Below are 22,495 nucleotides of genomic sequence, written 5' to 3' on the forward strand. Positions count from 1 at the left end.
GGAGGCTGAGACAGGATAATTGCTTGAACCTGGGAGGAGGAGGTTGCAGTGAGCCAAGATCACACCACTGCACTCCAGCCTGGGGGACAGAATGAGACTCTGTCTCAAAACAGAAAAGAAATGTTTAAATAGCCAGGCACAGTGTAATCCCCACACTTTGGGTGGCCAAGGCCAGAGGATCACTTGAGCACAAGAGTTTGAGACCAGCATAGGCAGCATAGTGAGACCCTGTCTCTACAAAAAGTTAAAGATTAGCTAGGTGTGGTGGAGTTGGTGGGACATGGTGGTGCTTGCCTGTAGTCCCAGCTCCTTGGGAGGCTGAGGGGAGGATTGCTTGAGCCCAGGATATCGAGGCTACAGTGAGCTATGATCCCACCACTGCATTCCAGCCTGGGCGACAGAGTGAGACCCTATCTCAAAAAATAAAATATTTAAATATTTGGCTTTTTGCATCATAATATTGGTTAATAACGTTGTATTCAATCATGTATCACTCTTCATTTTATCAGATCAATTCGTGGGCAAAAGCAACATAGTAGCAAGTAAGCCAAACTTTTCACCAACTTCAGTTTGACTTGATACTTGTTATTTTTGATAACAAGACTTATTTTTGATAACTTGATACTTTTTTTTTTTCCTTCGTAGATTCACTTTCTACCTATTCTTGGATGACTCCCCAAACAATATTATCTACAGCCCAGACCTTTCTCCTAAGCTCCAGGCCCCACCACACACCAGGCATCTCTACTTGATTGTCCACATCCTTCTGGCTTGCTGTGTTTCAGACTGAACTTCCTCCTATATTCTTCTCAGAGAAGGGCTCTACCATCTGCTGAATTGCTCAAATTTGATTCCCTTCCCCGCATCCAGCAGTTGCTCTTTCTTGTCCATTCTGTTTCTTGTCTCTTGAATCCATCCCCATCACATGGTCCCACCTGCCTCTCCCCTAGGCCAGGCCCGCGCCACCTTTTCCCCAGACTCTTCCTGCAGCTTTACTCTGCCAATCAACTGAATGGCTTATTTTTATTCTTGTGATAAAATACACGTAACATAAAATTTATCATCTTAACCCTCCAATTCATTTTTGACATTACTCCTAGAGTGACTTTTCAAAGCATAAATTTAGTTACGTCTCATCTTCCCAAACGTCTTTGGAAGTTCCCATCACCTGTAGAATAAAATCCCTAACCTGACGTATGAGCTTTCCTAATTTCCCTGGACTAATTTTCTCATTATATCACACCCTGCTGTTGCACCCTGCACTCTCAGCATCTTTCTTTGTGCTTCATCCAGTGCAACATGCTGGTTCCTACCTCCTTGCCAGTGCGCCTGCAGCTCCTTCTGAACTGAATGCGACACCCACCCTCAATGTGCCTTAATAGATCCTTACTAGTTTTTCGTACCTTAGTTCAAGGTTCCTTCCTCTGTGAAACCTGGACTCACCCAATTGGACCTTGACATATCTCACCTTACACCATTTCTACTGTATGTTGACTTCAGAGGTAGCGCTTGATTTCATAAGGCTCTAGGCTTAAATGAGACATGTCACAAGTTGTGTTCTTCCAAAGCCGCCCGTTTTTGTCTTTTTGAATAGCATGGTTTAAATTTCTAATGGGTTGAATTCACCTCTGATGCATTTGTGAAGCAATAAGTTAAATTCTGCAGATAAAATGCCTGCAAGTCAGCCTCCTTCAAAATGGCTGAAGACAAGTATACATCAATATTGTAGTTTTCATAAATGCTATTTATGTGAATGAAAAGGAAATATGTTCACCTTTCAGGGATCACGTGTGACTCTGGAAGGGTATTTTCTGTGGCTGAGCACAGCTTTGATTATTTGAGGATTTAGGTTTGATGCATCTGATAAGGCTGCCAGTACTTGTATATTATGGAAGATGTCATGTTGATTTCTATTGATTGCTTGTCTCCCCAGTAGAAAGTAAGCTCCTTTAGACTAAAGACCATGTCTTTCTATTATATACCTAGCAGCCAGAGTGGTAACTGCTAATGCTAAATGCCTAATATATACTAGCTGAATGAAAAAAGTGACCTTTTAGTATTTCTTTTTCTTAACTTTTTCTTTTTCTGGGTCAGAAAGAAAACAAGTAGTATTGAGGATCCTCAGAATAGGAAATGCAAATACTGCATTCCAATTATTGGCAGGGACATGAAGAATATCTGTTTCTATAGTAAGGAGGAGTTAGGGTCCAAAATAGAAACAGAAGTGATACTCTGGCTAAAGATGTACACAAAGTTCACAACTGGGTAAGGAAGCTGAAATCCAAATGCCAATTTACTAATGTGAGGAAAAATGAGGGTAACTTACTATGTTGTAGGGGAAATTATTAAGTAACATGCATGTGAAATGTACCTTATAACAGGTTCTGTATTTTTAAAGGGATATAATTATGTGTTCATGCATATTTGAGAATTTTATTACGTTGTGTTTTATTAGTGGAAATAAATCAGTAGAATTAGATAAACCTGACTCACACAATAAGATGTTTCAATCAACAAGATACTTGGGATGCAGAGAAAGTGACTATTTAGGTAAGATATTCTTGCAACCCCAAGAGAGGTAAACCAGACCACAGGTGGAAGTCTGGCAAGTAGGAGCCATGAACTGCCTTGAGGGAGTCGGAAGCAGCTTTAAGACAGTATGAAGAAGGGCTCAACTTGTCCACAAAATGTTTTAGGTCTACCAGTTTGAGAACTGCAGGACACACACCTGCACTTTGTTCCTCCCTCTGTTGTTGCCATTGGTGAAAATAAACCAAGTGCTCTCGACCACACATTGCTTCACCCGTCTTTCTTATCAGCAGTGCTATACAGAGGCAATCCATGGCCAGGAGAGTTTTCATTTTTTTAATGGCTTTTGCGTACACTGGGTTTACAAATACTTATGGCAGTTCACTAACTTAACCAACGTCCCTGCTCATGCCACCACCAAAGAGTTGAATTCAAATGGAAGGAGAAAGAATAGGTGGTCAACAGGTTCAGTAATGAAAGATGCCATGTTGGGCAAGAACCATAGTAAGGGACTAAAGGGCTGGGGGATGGAATGAGGAGTTTAGAATCAGGGAAATAGTAGATCAGCAGGTCAGAACAGGAGAGTGCAGTGAGGTCCCGAGAGGCCACCATCCCACCCCAGCTACCATGCATGGATTTTTCTCCATGAGCCATCCCAGGTGAACTGTTTGGGTGTCTAGCTGACTGACCCAAAGGGCTAGAAGTGAAGTGGCCAGGAGAAATAGTTGCCAGAACCGATGGTTAGAATGGTGGTAGAAACACCAGTTCAGTAGCTAGTTCTGTCCCCTAAGAGTTTGTTTTATGTAGGATCTAACAAAACAGGCAAGCAATATAACCAAGAAGTATTTATTAAGCAATCTTCTGTGCTAAGTAAAGAAGGCTCTTGCCAGGCGCGGTGGCTCACACCTGTAATCCCAGCACTTTGGGAGGCCGAGGTGGGTGGATCACTTGAGGTCAGGAGTTCGGAACCAGTCTGGCCAACATGGTGAAACTCCATCTCTACCAAAAAAATACAAAAATTAGTTGGGCATGGTGGCACACACCTGTAGTGGCAGTTATTCAAGAGGCTGAGGTGGAAGGATCACTTGAGCCCAGGTCGAGGCTGCAGTGAGCCAAGATTGTGCCACTGCACTCTAGCCTGGGTGACAGAGTGAGCCCCTATCTCAATAAATAAATAAATAAGGCTCTTTAGGTATCCTTAATGCCTAGTGTAGTCCCTGGCGTTTTAGTAGGGCTCCATAAATATTTGAATCTATTTGAAAGATTCAAATGGATTATGGAAACAAGACGATAGCCAATTAAGTAAAGTGGCAGCATTTTTTTTTTTAACTTTTAAATTCAGGTATAGCATGCACATAGGCTTTCAATGAACTTCTACAAAATGAACACACCTATATAACCACCACCTAGATCAAGAATTGTTTTACCATCACCCCAAAAGTGTCACCTTGCGAAGATAAACACTATTACCACCATCTCATAGTTTGTTTCTAATTTGGTCTGAGTGGAATCATACATTATGCATTTTTGTGTCTGGTATCTTTCAGTCAACATTGTTTTTGAGATATTTATCTCTGTATGGCTGTAATTCATAGTATTCCTTTGTTTATAACAAAATTTACCTAATGTTGATGTTCACTTGCGTTGTTTCTAATTCAGGGCTATTACAAATAAAGCTTCTATAATGTGCACATGTGTTTTACATGTGCGTGTGTGCTTATTTCTGTTGGAAGAATATAAACCTAGGAGTGAAAAGGCTGGGTCATGGAGTATATATGTTTTTGCCAAACAAATTTTCATATGCTTGTTTGACTTATAAGGTGCTGCTGCTGGCTTTAATGGGGACATATAACACATGGTATATAAATCCTATTAACCTTCCAAAATGCAAAAAAAGAATTTCAAATTCTGAAATACATTTAGACCCAAAGGTTTTGGATGAGGGGTTATGGAGCTATATATATAAATACACATGAACATGTACATAGCGATTTTATTTCTTAGAGGCACATGTGAAATTCCCATTTCTTTTTTTAAATTCACTCCCCATTAATGATTCTTAAAAGTAATCTATGTATTCTTAGTTCTACCTGTTTTTCTGTTTAGGTTTCTTTGTCGTTATCTTTGTCTATGTTGGCTTATAAATAAAAACGCCTAGGGGAAAGAGGTGCTAAGATTCTCAGATAGTGAATGGCAATGACTAAGACAGGTCCTTAAAGGCTTCAGGGCTCCAGTGCTCAAATATGCATAGGGTCTCACACAAAACTTCCCATTCAGATGGTAAGGAACAGGTTCTTGAATCACTCTTGTAACAAACACCCAGGTGATTCTGATATGCATGGTTCATGGTTACACTTTGAGAAATACCACTTTGAAATTTAACAAATGGCCAGGCGTGGTGACTCACGCCTGTAATCCCAGCATTTTGGGAGGCCGAAGCGGGTGGATCACCTGAGGTCAGGAGTTCGAGATCAGCCTGACCAACATGGCGAAACCCTGTCTCCACTAAAAATACAAAAATAAGCTGGGCGTGGTGGTGGGCGCCTGTAATCCCAGCTACTTGGGAGGCTGAGGCAGGAGAATCACTTGAACCCGGGAGGCAGAGGTTGCAGTGATCTGAGATCATGCCATTGCACTCCACCCTGGGCAACAAGAGCAAAACTCTGTCTCAAAAAAAACAAAAAATAACAAATATGGCCATTGTGCCTTGCACAAGTCTAATGTCATTAGTATGGGGTGTGCTTTTCCTAAAGGTAATTGTAGGTTACTGAAGCACATTATTTCAAACCTTGGACACTTTAAATAGAACACTGTTATAATAAATTTGACCAAATATCAACATTACATTTCATCAAAATGAGACTGTCAGGCCTCTGAGCCCAAGCTAAGCCATCATATCCCCTGTGACATGCACATATACATCCAGATGGCCTGAAGTAACTGAAGAATGACAAAAGAAGTGAAAATGGCCTGTTCCTGCCTTAACTGATGACATTACCTTGTGAAATTCCTTCTCCTGGCTCATCCTGGCTCAAAAGCTCCCCTGCTGAGCATCTTGTGACCCCCATCCCTGCCTGCCAGAGAACAACCCCCCTCTGACTGTAATTTTCCTTTACCTACCCAAATCTTATAAAATGGCCCCACACCTATCTCCCTTCGCTGACTCTCTTTTCGGACTCAGCCTGCCTGCACCCAGGTGAAATAAACAACCTTGCTGCTCACACAAAGCCTGTTTGGTGGTCTCTTCACACGGACACGAGTGAAAGAGACCCTACTGTTACACAGTAGGAGGACACGGTACTCTCTGTGTACAGAAAACTTACCCAGGTTAGAAGAGGAGTGAGTACAGGACATTTTGAAAAAGCCCTTTCTTATAGTACTTGTGATGCCTGCGGATATTTCATACCAACCCACAGAAAGGGTGTTTTTGATGACAGAAATGAGTAATGTTGGGCCGCTGACTAGGGATGATTTTGTTGTGAGAAAATAAAGGTATTTTGTGAACTATAATTTGGACACTTCCCCTTGCTTCAGATAGAACATTTTAGTGTGAGGAAAACAGTGTTCCCAAAGCGTGACATTTCTTGCTTTTGTTTTAAATTGTATGCAAACTTTGGATTGTACTTCATAAGAGACCCATGTGTTTATAAAATTTTTTTGTCATATCCTTAATCATAGTATCTTTAACACTCAAATATTTATTTATTTCTCTTTGAATACCTTTCTGATCTCTGCCACAGCCCTCGGGAGGAATTTTTTACCTCCTTTTGAGAAACAAGGGTGTTGTAATAATTGTTGAATTAGGAATTCTTCATTCCTTATATTTTCATTTCTTTATTATTGTCAGGCCTCTGAGCCCAAGCTAAGCCATCATATCCCCTGTGACCTGCACGTACACATCCAGATGGCCAGTTCCTGCCTTAACTGATTGCCTTAACTGATGACATTCCACCGCAAAAGAAATGAAAATGGCCTGTTCCTGCCTTAACTGATTATATTATCTTGTGAAATTCCTTCTCCTGGCTCATCCTGGCTCAAAAGCTCCCCTACTGAGCACCTTGTGACCCCCCCACTCCTGCCTGCCAGAGAACAACCCCCCTTTGACTGTAATTTTACTTCACCTATGCAAATCTTATAAAACGGCCCCACCTCTATCTCCCTTCACTGACTCTCTTTTCGGACTCAGCCTGCCTGCACCCAGGTGATTAAAAGCTTTATTGCTCACACAAAGCCTGTTTGGTGGTCTCTTCACACAGATGTGCATGAAATTTGGTGCCGTGACTCGGATTGGGGACCTCCCTTGGGAGATCAATCCCCTGTCCTCCTGCTCTTTGCTCTGTGAAAAAGATCCACCTACGACCTCGGGTCCTCAGACCCACCAGCCCAAGGAACATCTCACCAATTTTAAATTGGATAAGCAGCCTCTTCTTACTCTCTTCTCCAACCTCCCTCACTATCCCTCAACCACTTTCTCCTTTCAATCTTGGTGCCACCCTTCAATTTCTCCCTTCTCTTAATTTCAATTCCTTTCATTTTCTGGCAGAGACAAAGGAGACACATTTTATCCATGGACCCAAAACTCCGGTGCCGGTCACGGACTCAGGAAGGCAGCCTTCCCTTGGTGTTTAATCATTGCAGGGACGCCTCTCTGATTATTCACCCACGTTTCAGAGGTGTCTGACCACGCAGGGACGCCTGCCTTGGACCTTCACCCTTAGCGGCAAGTCCCGCTTTTCTGGGGGAGGGACAAGAACCCTGACCCCTTGTCTCCCTGTCTCTACCCCTTCTCTGCTTTTCTGGGGGGCAAGAACCCCCGATCCCTTATTTCCGTGTCCCGACCCCTTATCTCTGCGCCCTGATCCCTTATTTCCACGCCCTGATCCCTTATTTCCACGCCCCGACCCCTTATCTCTGCACCCCGATCCCTTATTTCCATGCCCCGACCTCTTATTTCTGCACGTCGATCCCTTATTTCCGTGCCCCGACCTCTTATCCCTGTGCCCTAACCCCTTATTTTCCAAGCCCCAACCTCTTATCTCTGCGTCCCAACCCCTTATTTCCATGCCCTGGCCCCTTCTCTGCTTTTCTGGGAGACAAGAACCCCCCCGACCACTTCTCTCCATGTCTCTACCACTTCACTGCTTTTCTGGGGGGCAAGAACCCCCCCACCCCTTTTCTCCGTGTCTCTACTCTCTCTTTTCTCTGGGCTTGCCTCCTTCACTATGGGCAAGCTTCCGCCCTCCATTCCCCCTTCTTCTTCCTTAGCCTGTGTTCTTAAAAGCCTAAAACCTCTTCAAGTCACACCTGACCTAAAACCTAAATGCCTTATTTTCTTCTGCAATGCCCTTGACCCCAGTACAAACTCGACAGTGGTTCCAAATAGCCAGAAAATGGCACTTTCAATTTTTCCATCCTACAAGATCTAAATAATTCTTGTAAAATGGGCAAATGGTCCGAGGTGCCTGACATCCAGGCAGTCTTTTACACATCGGTCCCTTCCTGGTCTCTGTTCCCAATGCAACTCGTCCCAAATCTTCCTTCTTTCCCTCCTGCCTGTCCCCTCAGTCCCAACCCCAAGCATCGCTGAGTCTTTCTAATCTTCCTTTTCTACAGACCCATCTGACCTCTCCCCTCCTTGCCAGGCCGAGCTAGGTCCCAATTCTTCCTCAGCCTCCGTTCCTCCACCCTATAATCCTTTTTATCACCTCCCCTCCTCACACCCGCCCAGCTTACAGTTTCCTTCTGTGACTAGCCCTCCCCCACCTGCCCAGCAATTTCCTCTTAAAAAGGTGGCTGGAGCTAAAGGTATAGTCAAGGTTAATGCTCCTTTTTCTTTATCCCAAATCAGATAGCGTTTAGGCTCTTTTTCATCAAATATAAAAACCCAGCCCGGTTCATGGCTCATTTGGCAGCAACCCCGAGATGCTTTACAGCCCTAAACCCTAAAAGGTCAAAAGGCCGTCTTATTCTCAATATGCATTTTATCACCCAATCCACTCCTGACATTAGGAAAAAACTTCAAAAATTAGAATCTGACCCTCAAACCCCACATTAGGAATTAATCAACCTCGCCTTCAAGGTGTACAATAATAGAGAGGAAGCAGCCAGATGGCAATACATTTCTGAGTTACAATTACTTGCCTCTGCTTTGAGACAAAACCCAGCCACACCTCCAGCATACAAGAACTTCAAAATGCCTAAGCCGCACACGCCTAAGCCACAGCAGTCAAGCATTCCTACAAGACCTCCTCCCCCAGGAGCTTGCTATAAGTGCCGGAATTCCGGCCACTAGGCCAAGGAATGCTCACAGCCCAGGATTCCTCCTAAGCCACATCCCATCTGTGCGGGACCCCACTGAAAATCAGACTGTTCAACTCACCTGGCAGCACTCCCAGAGCCCCTGGAACTCTGGCCCAAGGCTCTCTGACTGACTCCTTCCCAGATCTTCTTGGCTTAGCAGCTGAAGACTGACACTGCCCAATCGCCTCGGAAGCCTACAGGACCATCACAGACACTCTGGGTAACTCTCACAGTGGAAGGTAAGTCCGTCCCCTTCTTAATCAATACGGAGGCTACCCACTCCACATTACCTTCTTTTCAAGGGCCTGTTTCCCTCACCTCCGTAACTGTTGTAGGTATTGACGGCCAGGCTTATAAACCTCTTAAAACTCCCCAACTCTGGTGCCAACTTAGTACTCTTTTAAGCACTCCTTTTTAGTTATCCCCACCTCCCCAGTTCCCTTATTAGGCCGAGACACTTTAACTAAATTATCTGCTTCCCTGACTATTCCTGGACTACAGCCACATCTCATTGCTGCCCTTCTTCCCAATCCAAAGCCTCCTTTGCGTCCTCCTCTTGTATCCCCCCACCTTAACCCACAAGTATAGGATACCTCTACTCCCTCCTTGGCGACCGATCATGCACCCCTTACCATCTCATTAAAACCTAATCACCCTTATCCCACTCAATGCCAATATCCCATCCCACAACATGCTTTAAAAGGATTAAAGCCTGTTATCACTCGCCTGTTACAGCATGGCCTTTTAAAGCCTATAAACTCTCCTTACAATTCCCCCATTTTACATGTCCTAGAACCAGACAAGCCTTACAGGTTAGTTCAGGATCTGCACCTTATCAACCAAATTGTTTTGCCTATCCACCCCGTGGTACCAAACCCATATACTCTCCTATCCTCAATACCTCCCTCAACAACCCATTATTCTGTTCTGGATCTCAAACATGCTTTCTTTACTATTCCTTTGCACCCTTCATCCCAGCCTCTCTTCGCTTTCACTTGGACTGACCCTGACACCCATCAGGCTCAGCAATTTACCTGGGCTGTACTGCCACAAGCCTTCACTGACAGCCCCCATTACTTCAGTCAAGCCCAAATTTCTTCCTCATCTGTTACCTGTCTCGGTGTAGTTCTCATAAAAACACATGTGCTCTCCCTGCTGATCCTGTCTGTCTGATCTCTCAAACCCCAACACCTTCTACATCCTAGGCATGGTTGGATACTTTCGACTTTAGATACCTGGTTTTGCCGTCCTAACAAAACCATTATATAAACTCACAAAAAGAAACCTAGCTGACCCCATAGTTCCTAAATCCTTTCCCCACTCCTTTTTCCGTTCCTTGAAGACAGCTTTAGAGACTGCCATCACCCTAGCCCTCCCTGACTCATCCCAACCCTTTTCATTACCCACAGCCAAAGTGCAGGGCTGTGCAGTTGGAATTCTTACACAAGAACTGGGACCATACTCTGTAGCCTTTTTATCCAAACAATTTGACCTTACTGTTTTGGCTAGCCCTCAAGTCTGCATGCGGCGGCCGACGCCACCCTAATACTTTTAGAGGCCCTTAAAATCACAAACTATGCTCAACTCACTCTCTATAGTTCTCATAACATACAAAATCTATTTTCTTCCTCACACCTGACACATATACTGTCTGCTCCCTGGCTCCTTCAGCTGTACTCACTCTTTGTTGAGTCCCACAATTACCACTGTTCCTGGCCCAGACTTCAATCTGGTCTCCCACATTATTCCTGATACCACACCTGACCCCCATGACTGTCTCTCTCTGATCCACCTGACATTCACCCCATTTCCCCATATTTCCTTCTTTCCTGTTCCTCACCCTGATCACACTTGGTTTATTGATGGCAGTTCCACCAGGCCTAATCGCCACACACCAGCAAAGGCAGGCTATGCTATAGTACAAGCCACTAGCCCGCCTCTTAGAACCTCTCACTTCCTTTCCATCGTAGAAATCTATCCTCAAGGAAATAACTTCTCAGTGTTCCATCTGCTATTCTACGACTCCTCAGGGATTATTCAGGCCCCCTCCCTTCCCTACACGTCAAGCTCGGGGATTTGCCCCTGCCCAGGACTGGCAAATTGGCTTTACTCAACATGCCCCAAGTCAGAAAACTAAAATACCTCTTAGTCTGGGTAGACACTTTCACTGGATGGGTAGAGGCCTTTCCCACAGGGTCTGAGAAGGTCACCACGGTCATTTCTTCCCTTCTGTCAGACATAATTCCTCAGTTTGGCCTTCCCACCTCTATACAGTCCAATAGCACACCGGCCTTTATTAGTCAAATCAGCCAAGCAGTTTTTCAGACTCTTAGTATCCAGTGAAACCTTTATATCCCTTACGGTCCTCAGTCTTCAGGAAAAGTAGAACAGACTAAAGGTCTTTTAAAAACACACCTCACCAAGCTCAGCCACCAACTTAAAAAGGACTGGACAATACTTTTACCACTTTCCCCTCTCAGAATTCAGGCCTGTCCTCGGAATGCTACAGGGTACAGCCCATTTAAGCTCCTGTATAGACGCTCCTTTTAATTAGGCCCCAGTCTCATTCCAGACACCAGACCAACTTAGACTGTGCCCCAAAAAACTTGTCATCCCTACTATCTTCTGTCTAGTCATACTCCTATTCACCGTTCTCAACTACTCATACATGCCCTGCTCTTGATTACATTGCCGGTTTACACTGTTTCTCCAAGCCATCACAGCTGCTATCTCCTTATGCTATCCCCAAACTGCCACTCTTAACTCTTACAGTAAAAAAATAATCTTTGCTGGCAGGACTATGCTGAATCTCCTTAGGCACTCTCTAAATAGATGTCCTAGGTCCTCCCAATTCTTAGACCTTTAATACCTGTTTTTCTCCTTCTCTTATTCCATTTAGTTTTTCAATTCATACAAAACCATATCCAGGCCATCACCAATAATTCTACATGACAAATGTTTCTTCTAACAACCCCATAATATCACCCCTTACCACAAAATCTCCCTTCAGCTTAATCTCTCCCACTCTAGGTTCCCACGCCGCCCCAATCCTGCTCGAAGCAGCCCTGAGAAACATAACCCATTATCTCTCCATACCATCCCCCAAAATTTTCGCGGTCCCAACACTTTACCACTATTTCATTTTATTTTTCTTATTAACATAAGAAGACAGGAATGTCAGGCCTCTGAGCCCAAGCTAAGCTGTCATATCCCCTGTGACCTGCACGTACACATCCAGATGGTCGGTTCCTGCCTTAACTGATGACATTCCACCACAAAAGAAATGAAAATGGCCTGTTCCTGCCTTAACTGATGACATTATCTTGTGAAATTCCTTCTCCTGGCTCATCCTGGCTCAAAAGCTCCCCTACTGAGCACCTTGTGACCCCCACTCCTGCCCGCCAGAGAACCCCACTTTGACTGTAATTTTACTTTACCTATGCAAATCTTATAAAACGGCCCCACCCCTATCTCCCTTCACTGACTCTCTTTTCAGACTCAGCCCGCCTGCACCCAGGTGATTAAAAGCTTTATTGCTCACACAAAGCCTGTTTGGTGGTCTCTTCACACAGACTCACATGAAAATTATACTTAGCACTATCTGACTTATTCTATTTATTGATGTGCTTATTATCTGTCTTCCCCCCCACCACCCCCCCCCCACCCTGCTCCTCTGACTCATAAATTCTGGTAAGGCAGGCTCACTCTGTCTTATTCACTGCCATATCCTCAGCACCTAGAGAAGTGCCTGGCACACAGAGGTTCTCAAACATATGGTGAATGATGAATGACAGCTATGAGGACACTAGGCTGCACTGGGTATGGTACATACTGTTTCTCACTGATTGAGCCCAGATTCAGCCTAGGAAGCCTTTTCAACGCAGCGACCAGCGTCACTGGATGGGTAATGGTGTACAACTGAAACCTATTCCATATCCCTGTCCTCAAAGGTCTCTAATGCTAATATTCTTTGATTCTACGTATCAGAAGTTAAAATAGCCAAAGCATTTAAAAGAGAGGTTTAAGCAAAAGATTCAGGAGAGAATATTAAACTCCTTATTAGGAGTTTAAAAAGTACCTACTTTGTAGCAACCAAACTTTCCTTTAAAATGCTATAAAGTCAGTTGTTACAAAGAAAACCATTTTCCCATTCAAATATTATAATTAGGGAGATAATATCACTGATCAAAGGCTTAGTCATATAAAAACTGCTGGAAAGAACTATGTATTGGTCTGGACCAGGTGGCTCATGCCTATAATCCCAGCACTTCGGGAGGCCAAGGCAGGCAGATCACTTGAGCCCAGGGGTACAAGACCAGCCTGGGCCACATGGCGAAACCCTATCTCTACTAAAAATACAAAAAATTAGCTTGGCATGGTGGTGCTTCTAAGCCCAGCCACCTGAGAGGCTGAGGTGGGAGGTGCACCCAAGTCCAGGAGTTTGAGGCTGCAGTAAGCCGTGATCATGCCACTGCACTCCAGCCCGGGTGACGGAGTGAGACACTGTCTCAAAAAATAAAATAATTACATATTAATTCAACATTTAATTAATAAAGTTTATACAGGCTCTTGGGTGGTGTTATGCTCTGAACTGTGTCCCACCAAAATTCATGTGCTGAAGCCCTAACCCTCAGTACTTCAGAATGTGACTGTATTTGGAGATAGGGCCTTTAAAGAGGCAGTTTAAGTTAAAATGAGGTAATTAGGGTGGGCCTTCATCCATTCTGACTGGTGTCCTTGTAAGAAGAGAAAATCTGGACACACATGTGACACTAGCGATGCATGAGCAGAGAAAAGGCCACAGGAAGATTCAGCGAGCAGGTGGCCATAGGCAAGCCAAAATCACTGCATCTTGTTATGGTAGCCCTAGCAAACTAATCCAGATGGCCTAAATCTCACAGCTGTGTTCAAAGTACTGTGATAGAGTCAATAAATATTCACTACAGTGGGTCCCACACACTCCTTCCACATCTATCATCCTTGAATTGGAATTCTGGCAACATCAAGGACATCTTTAGAGAGTGCCCAAACTTTTCCACTCCCTGGCATTTTAAAACAGGGTATTGGGGGAATACTTTTGATGTGAAGAACAAAGGAATTTTTTTTACATGAAAAATTTAAAACATACCAGAAATAGAAAATAGGGCAATGAACTGCCACACACCTATCACCATTCAACGAGTACGACGATTTCACCTTATTTGCTTCCTTGTCTCCACGCCCCCTATTTTCCTTAGCTGTAGTATGTTTTTTTATTCATCACCATTTTATTTATTTATTTTTAGATGGAGTCTCGCTCTGTTGCCAGGCTGGAGTGCAGTGGAGCTGTCTCAGCTCACTGCAACCTCCAACTCCTGGGTTCAAGCAATTCTCCTGCCTCAGCCTCCCAAGTAGCTGGGACTACAGGTGCACGCCACCACACCCAGCTAATTTCTGTATTTTTAGTAGAGACGGGTTTTCACTATGTTGGCCAGGCTGGTCTCGAACTCCTGACTTAAGGTGATCCACCCGCCTCAGCCACCCAAAGTGCTGGGATTATAAGCATAAGCCACCATGCTTGGCCCATCAACATTTTATTTTCTTCAATGCACTATGGGATGACTTAATTTATGTATACTGGTATACATACAAAGGTAAAGAAACTGAACTAAACTGAGATAAAATATTTACACTGTCAGAATTCCAAACTATAATACTGACTCTATGCCCTATAATATTTCAAGTTGCCAATCTAAAAAACAATTTTGTCCCTGGGAAATTGCAGAAGTTGAAACACAAATTTTTTAAGTTGTTTCCCTACACTGACATATTTCAAATTCATATTATACTTTTTCATTGAGATATAATTCACACACCATAAAATTTACCCTTTTAAAGTGTGCAATTCAGTGGTTTTTAGTACATTCATAGTTATTCAAGAACCACCATCTAATTTCAGAACATTTTCACTGCATTGAAAAGAAACCCAGCGCCTATTAATTGCTCCCCATTGCTCCCTCCCCCATCCCTTTGGAAACCACTCATCTACTTTCTGTCTCTGAAGATTTGTCTATTCTGGACATTTCATATACGTGGAATCACACCATATGGGGCTTTGTGTCTGGCTTCTTTCACTTAGTATCTATTTTCTTCAAGGTTCATTCAGGTTGTAACATATATCAGTACTTTATTCCTTTTTATAGCTGAAGCATATTCCATTATATGGACTTAACACATTTTATTAACCCACTCATTAGTTGGACACTTTGGTTGTTTCTGCTATTGACTATTATGAATAATGCTTCTAAAAATACTTGTGTACAAGTTTTTGCACAGATGTGTTTTCAAGTCTCTTGGGTATATAACTAAGAAGTGGAATTGCTGGGTCATAAAGTTTAACTGTTTTTAGCTTTTTTACATGTATATTTTTGAGACAGAGTCTTGCTCTGTTGCCCAGGCTGGAGTGCAGTAGCATGATCTTGGCTCACTGCAACCTCCACCTCCTGAGTTGAAGCAATTCTCGTGCCTCAGCTACCTGAGTAGCTGGGATTACAGACGTGCATCACCATATCCGGCTAATTTCATTTCTGTATTTTTCTTAGAGACAAGGTTTTGCCCTGTTGGCCAGGCTGGTCTCGAACTCCTGGCCTCAAGTGGTCCACCTGTCTTGGCTTCTTAAAGTGCTGGGATTACAGGCGTGAGCCACCACACCCACCCTTGTGTTTAGCTTTTGAGGGATTGTTAAAAGGTTTATCAAAGTGGTTGTCACATTTTATACCAGCAATATATGAGAGTTCCAATTTCTCCATCTCCCTTCCCCACTACCGCTGGCAAAAACCGTTCTACTTTCTGTCACTATGAGTTTGGCTACTCTAGGTACATCATATAAGTGGAATAATATAGTATTTGTCCCTTTGTGACTGGCTTATTTCACTTAGCATCATGTCCTCAAAGTTCATCTGTATCATAACAAGTGTCAGAATTTCCTACCATTTTAAGGCGGAATGATATTCCATTGTATGTATATACCACATTTTTAAAATTGATTCATCTGTCAATGGACATGGGTTGCTTCTACCTTTTGGCTATTATAAATGATGCTGTTATGAGCATGAGTGTACAAATATCTGTTCAAGTCCTTGCCTTCAATTCTTTTGGGTATATCAATGATGTTTTAGAGTTTATAATGTAAGTCTTGCACTTCTTTTGTTCAACGTATTCCTTAGTGTGTTGCTCTTTTTTATGCTATGGTAAATTGAGTTATTTTATTAATTTTATTTTCAGATTATTCATTGCTACTGTACAGAAATGCAGTGTTGCATGTTGATCTTGTATTCTGCAACCTCACTGATTTTACTTACTGATTCTAATAGCTTTTTAGTAGATTTCTTACGGTTTTCTATATGCAAGATCATGTCATCTGCAATATATTATGTATGATCCTTGAAGTTTTACTGTTAGTTTAGTGGTTAGCTTATGATTAGACAGAGGTTTCCATAATTACCTCAAACAAGTAAGTCTCCCTGCCTTTGCCAAGTGAGCTCTACGTGCATGTTGGAGCACACTTTCAATGCTTTTGCAGGCAGTTTACAACTCTACCGTGCCTTCACTCTCTGCTTGCACGAAGCCTCAAGGTCAGACAGAGGTGACAGATTAGGGCCATCTTAGGTATTACCTGGGCATACACACAACACTGAGCATGCATGTCACCTTCTAGATTTCCAGGAATATGTCAGAGCTTTTCAAAGCCCAATGTGGATATCTTATTTTCCAAACTTTCCTTTCTACGTTTTAAGTCAGCTGTTTATTTGCTTCAGTTGTTATTGCAGCCTCAGGCAGCTGTGATACTAAACTCTTGTCACTGATTGTTTTTGACAAATGCATCCAGAGAAAAGACTGTTCACAATGAGAGAGCGCTCAGTCAGGTCAAATAAAGACAAACCTTATTGAGACAGCCAAATGCCTAGGCAGATAAAAAGGGGTCCCCAGAGAATCTCCAACCTGCCCCACAAGTGTTTACAACAGATACTTTCGCACAGAGGAGGGAACCTGCCCAGGGCTTGTCTGGGCATGCCCATAACTGACTGGAGCCTGATATGCACATGAGGAGAAGTGGGTGGAGCCAGAGGGAATTCACCCCTTATGCAAGGGAGGAGCCTGCCCTCTTCAGCTTGTGTGGTGACCTGGGAATCAATCTGTGAGGTGGGAGGGGGGGCCTGTTAGCAGGACTACATTTTGCTTTGCTGAGTTTTATTCTTTTTTTCCCTTTCACCCAATAGAATCCTGCTCTACTCACCCTTCAATGTGTCCATGTGTCTAAATTTTCCTGATCGTGTGACAAGATTCTGGTTTTAGCTGAACTAAGGAGCAAAATTCTGCTACATTTTGGCACCCAGATGTAAGACTTGAGGAAGAGTAAGATGCAAACCAAAAACTTTTTTCCTTTTGCTTCTAAGCCTTTTTGTCCTCGAACTTCTGAAGGTAGAGAAAACTATGCCTCCCTCCCCTGCCAACCACTGTTGCTCCCAGGGGTTGGGAATGTCAGCCTTTTCCTTCTTTTTCTGGATAGACAGGCAAACTGGCAGCTCCCCTGCTCCCCTCTTAAGTTTCTCTCCCTGTTGGAAGAACCCATTTGCATTTAAGAGTAAGAGGTTCTTCCTCCAGGTGTCTTTCCAACCCTGCACTTTAAACTTTTTCCTTTTCTCTACCCTGTCAGCAGTTAACTTTTAAGTAAGAGTTTTTTTTTTTCTTTTTAGAAGACATTTTACTAGGCCAGAAATGATAAGGATCATTGTTTATATTCTCTGTAAAGTTTTAATTATGAAAAAGGATCTGTGAGGTTTGTCTTAAGCTGTAGCCAATCTGGTGTGCTTTGCATGACTTTCTGTATAGTCAGCAGCAAACTTCGCTGCAGGCCTCCATCTTGTTTTACATCATTGAGAGCATGACCTGTAACCACGTGGCAATGTTTTGTTTAGCCCATTTTACAATGGCAGCTGGGTTCAATCCTGGCCTAGGGAATGAATCCTTTCTGGTCTGATGTCTGTGCAACCTTTGCTATTTGTTGATTCTCTTCCCCTCATGAACCACTGTGGATTTTCCTTTCTCTGAGCCTCTAGTAAAGTTTGAAAGCAAATAATATGGCCGCTTGGTATGTCTAAAGTCAGATAACAAGGGATTTAAAAGGATTTTAGTAAAGAGCACTCAGGTTAATTAAAAGTGGATATCTAAGTTATAAGTATATTTAAAAGGCCTTTATGTTTTTCTTTTCTTGGATCTTGTTTTGCTGGAAAAAGGGTTTTTTCTCAGTCAACCGAATTATTTTTCTTCATTTTGCCTCGTCACTCTCAATGCATGCATGACAAGTCCCAAGATAACTCCTGGGGGCATGGGACTCCTTGGGAAAAACAGAGAAGGCACCACTGACTCCATTTTGGGAAGAAACTTGTTTTCCTCATGGAACCCCAGGAATTAAAAGTGGTTAGATCCCTCTCAAAATCTGTTTTTGCCCAACCTATGCCTGTTTATTAGGCCTTAGAAGCTGCATGTTTTTCTAGCCCTGTCTCTTAAAGGGCTCCACCTGGAGGCCAATAATTCAATTAGGAGATTGGCAAATGAAAAATCTTAGGGCTGCTAAAAATCCTTCTGCCTGTCTGTGTAGTTACATATGCTGTGTGTATGGGAGATCTATAAAAAAGAGCTCTAATTTACTTAAAGAAGGATAAGCACTTGAATCAAATATTTTGTAAAAGGGAGGATAAAAGGTGTCGTACCTTTCAGTTTACATGACTTTAATCTTTGAGAAATAAAAACAGTTTTAAAGATTATTGGTAAAATGCAGATGTGAGCAAAATGTAAATAGGTGGACTAAATTATGCAGGTCAGATACTAAGTTTGCTAAATATTTTAAGGTAATAAACTGCTTTTTTGGTCTTTGAGAACTGTTTGACTTGCCTGTTTCGCAACTGGTAAGGCCTGGGGACATATGGAATTAACCACAACCTTAATTATGCTGGAAGGAGTCAAAACTTGGCTGCACCTAGCACGTAATTAAAACAACTTACCAGGTTTTACATTAAAGTTACAAATTGCTAGGAGTTACCATTATAACATGTAATTGAAACTACTGGAAATAGATTTACATGAGAGGTGTGTAAGAACAGTAAAGTAAGTCTTTAGAAAAAGATTATAAGAAGGTGTGGAAATGTAAATTCTTGCCTAAGTTAAAGGATTGCCTTGAATTACATAAGCTAAAAGTTCAAACAAGTTGTGGAAGGACTGTAAAAATTAATCTTGCAAAAGAAATTCCATGTGGGAACATATTGACTAAATTCACAAAGGTATTATATGGTTTTTCTATAAATTGAGCATTGAAATAAAAGCACAACAAAGTCCTCTTAAGACACTAATCTCTTTAACAAAATTTGTAAAGGGTTATAAAAAGTTTTTGCTTTTTTAAAATTTCTGAGTCATTTTGGCAAAATAAATAACTTACAGTAATCTGGAATTCTGTTTCATAACATCAAGTGTTTTAAACCTCTAACGTATTTAACAGGCTCCCCAAAATAATCAAACTTCAGTTTCAAAATAGTCTTTCCTGATGCTTGGATTCTGGATGCTAAAAGGGCCTCTGGAGTATCCAAAAGAGAGGTAAACAGGATTATTTGACATGTTTAGGTACATGAGATTGTCAAAATGATATTCAATCTTCTTTAGGTTATATTTTAGTGAATAATACTAATATATGTTCCAAAATTACTTGGGATTTCTAAAATTCTAATGTCTGAAGTATATGCTATCAATCATAATTAAGGGGGTTATGTCTTTGTCAATTATGTTTCTAACTGTAACTACTCTGGACATTTTGTTATCATAGACAATTGTTGTCTTGTTTGGATCCTCTTCAAAAGATCGTTTATAATCAGCTGTATATCTTTGACAGGTGCTCTCAAATACAGGTTTCTAATAACTTTGGAGATTGTGACACTGGGATAAAGGAAAAATGTACAGGAGTCATGAAGAGCTGAAATGTTCATGAATATCAAGCAAAACAAGAGTTAACTGAATGGAGTGAACTAGTAGAAAACTGAAGTAATCTTTTTGACTTTTGCTTGGAATATTGCTGATCCTTGTTTTTTTTTTGTTTGTTTTTCAGAGTCAAGGAAACTTATTTTGAGCTATTTACAGCCTTTAATAATTGAGTAAGGTATACTCCTGTGAACAAAATTTGGAGCATATTTGTCTCTCTCTCTCTGCCTGGCTTCTCCAGAATTTGGGAACTACTTGTGAGTATTCTTAACTTATGGCAATATAGTTGTTTGCATTGGTGCAAGAAAAATCCATTTTCTTTTGCAACAGGATGCAACTGGAGAAACTGGTTGTTTTACCAAGGCTTTGACTGGAAAGGTATGCTTCCCTTTAAGGAGTCAAGCTCGACTTGCAGAGCCAATAAAAGCCCCTCAGGAAAACTGGCTTCATGCCCTTGTCTACACAGGCCCTGTAGACTACAGCTTCCTGACCTGTAGTCAGTAAAGAATGTCACTTTCTAACAGGCTCAGGAGCTCCAAGTTTATCTTGGGACCTTAAGAGGAGAGGATCACCCAACTCACAGGTATCTGAGGATACAAACCTATGACTGGGCTCAGCTTTAAAAGATCTTATCTGAGATTTCTTGTGGAACAGAGTTCCACCAAAGCCAATCTAAAAGGCCTACGGAGATATAGTTATTCTTACTGCACTTTATGCAATAATCGGGCTAAGTACAAGACTAAAGTCTAGTTTGCAAACAACTCAGTCCTATCGTGATTTTTTTTTTTAACAAAAATGAGGACTGGAGAGAGAGAAATTATGTTTCAAAACTTATACATTTGTCATTAAATTCTAAACTCATTAGTTGTTTTTAAGTTTTTGCCTACATTTTAGACTAACCATGCTTGTTCCTGTGAACTAACCAGAAATCTCTGGCTGCAGCTCAGAAGGAACAAAAGAGAATGGGTGATATAAAAATCTGGATCAATAGTCTAGTTTTGAGCAATTATCCTGCGAATCCTGCCAGGTGATGGGAATAAATAGGGTGCTCATAACGTGGGGGTTTCCTTTTTGGGAAAGTAAGACCAAGGGAGCTAACCAAAGCCAAGCCCCATGCACCCAAATCTTAGCAAGCATAACTATAGCCACCAGTTATCTGGGTGTGTAACAGGACATTCTTTTCTCTCCCTTGTTGGAGGAGGACTCAATCCCACAGCTTCACCTTAGCATTTGGCTTATGAGGAGGAGTCAATGCAACCCCTCAAGACACAATTTTGTCCCAAACTCAATTTTAAGCTTCGAGTTGAAGCCCTTGGAAAGAAAACTGGGTCTGAGGGATCCAGAGGCAGATATGGAGGTTAAAAGGCACAGCATAGGTGAGCATGACTAATTCCTGGCAATAAAGCCAAGCTTCCCATTTCATGGATAAAGGTCATGCTAGTATCCATAGCATAAACAAGGTCTAGGGAATTCAAAGACTACTGATAGCAGGGGAGGTACGGTGTACATGGGTAAGAGTGGATACTCCCACCCCCTAGGCCCCCGTTAACATGGGTGAAAGCCGCTTTGACACCCATGGGCGGCACCATGTCACGGTTGCTGGGAAATGGTGATATAAGGACAGAAAACAGAAACAGTGACACCTTGCTTTCCCCCCCTCACATACCCCGGGTATTTGCTAGGAAGAGAAGGGAACCTGGAATGCCTCATTCCCCTTGTTCTAAATGAGTAGCCATTCATCTTCAGTCTGTACCCCTTTCTTTTTTTTAAGATGGAGTCTTGCTTTGTCACCCAGGCTGGAGTGTAGTGGTACTATCTCAGATCACTGCAACCTCCACCTCTGAGGTTCAAGAGATTCTCATGCCTCAGCCTCCTGAGTAGCTGGGACTACAGGTGTGTATCACACTTGGCTAATTTTTGTATTTTTAGCAGAGATGGGGTTTCACCATGTTGTTCAGGCTGGTCTCAAACTCCTAACCTCAGATGATCCACCTGCCTCAGCCTCCCAAACAGCTGGGATTACAGGCATGAGCCACTGCACCCAGCCAGTCTGTACCACTTTCAAATGCATCCTGAACATCTGGGACTCCTCTGGAAAAAACACCTTTTTTCCTTTTTCCTCCTGTCCTCTCTTCACTAATAGGCAATTATGTCTCCATACTATGGGACACTCCCCTTAGATGCATCCTCCAAACTGGGAAGAATTAATTTCCCAAACCTTAGACTGTTTGGCTTAGGACTGGGCTTAGGGGAAGGGAACCCAGAAGCCTGACATGCTGGCAAAAGGGTAAAAGGTCTTTTACCAGTGGGGCTTTTGGCCTCTTTCTCCCTGTGCAAACTGGTAAAAGGCCTTGGGATTTCTGAGCTGTCCTTACCCCTGCCCTGCTTTGTTTTGATATGTTTTCCAATAACCCAGTTTGTCTCTTCTAGCCTTTGGGCCATCAAATTCCAAATGGTCATGCAAAGCAGCCTCGGAGGACGGCCCCTTTTGCCAGGGACCCTTAGGTAGGCCTCTGAGGGAAATCTGACTGCCATTTTCCCAAAATAGCACTGCTTGTTAGCAGGAAGCAGTTAAGCTCGATCTTCATCCTTATCCTTATCCTTATCCTTATTCTAAAAGCAGTTAGATGTACTTCTTTAGAGGAGGGAATAAGACAGC

The 22,495-nt window shown here is 42.5% G+C and overlaps 1 protein-coding gene across 2 annotated transcripts in view; it reads right to left on the reverse strand.

Annotated features, from left to right (window-relative positions):
* Positions 1-2,851: 2,851 nt before the first annotated feature.
* The window catches only part of MED4 (mediator complex subunit 4), a 42,771-nt gene continuing 23,127 nt past the window's right edge, over positions 2,852-22,495 (reverse strand). For both annotated transcript variants that reach the window (XM_019039651.3, XM_019039652.3), the window contains exon 8: positions 2,852-3,528. In XM_019039651.3, the coding sequence (XP_018895196.2) occupies positions 3,329-3,528 (200 nt within the window). In that variant the 3' untranslated portion in view covers positions 2,852-3,328. The remainder of the gene's footprint in view (positions 3,529-22,495) is intronic.

Source organism: Gorilla gorilla, chromosome 14 (genome assembly GCF_029281585.2).
Source record: "Gorilla gorilla gorilla isolate KB3781 chromosome 14, NHGRI_mGorGor1-v2.1_pri, whole genome shotgun sequence".
Taxonomy (NCBI): domain Eukaryota; kingdom Metazoa; phylum Chordata; class Mammalia; order Primates; family Hominidae; genus Gorilla; species Gorilla gorilla.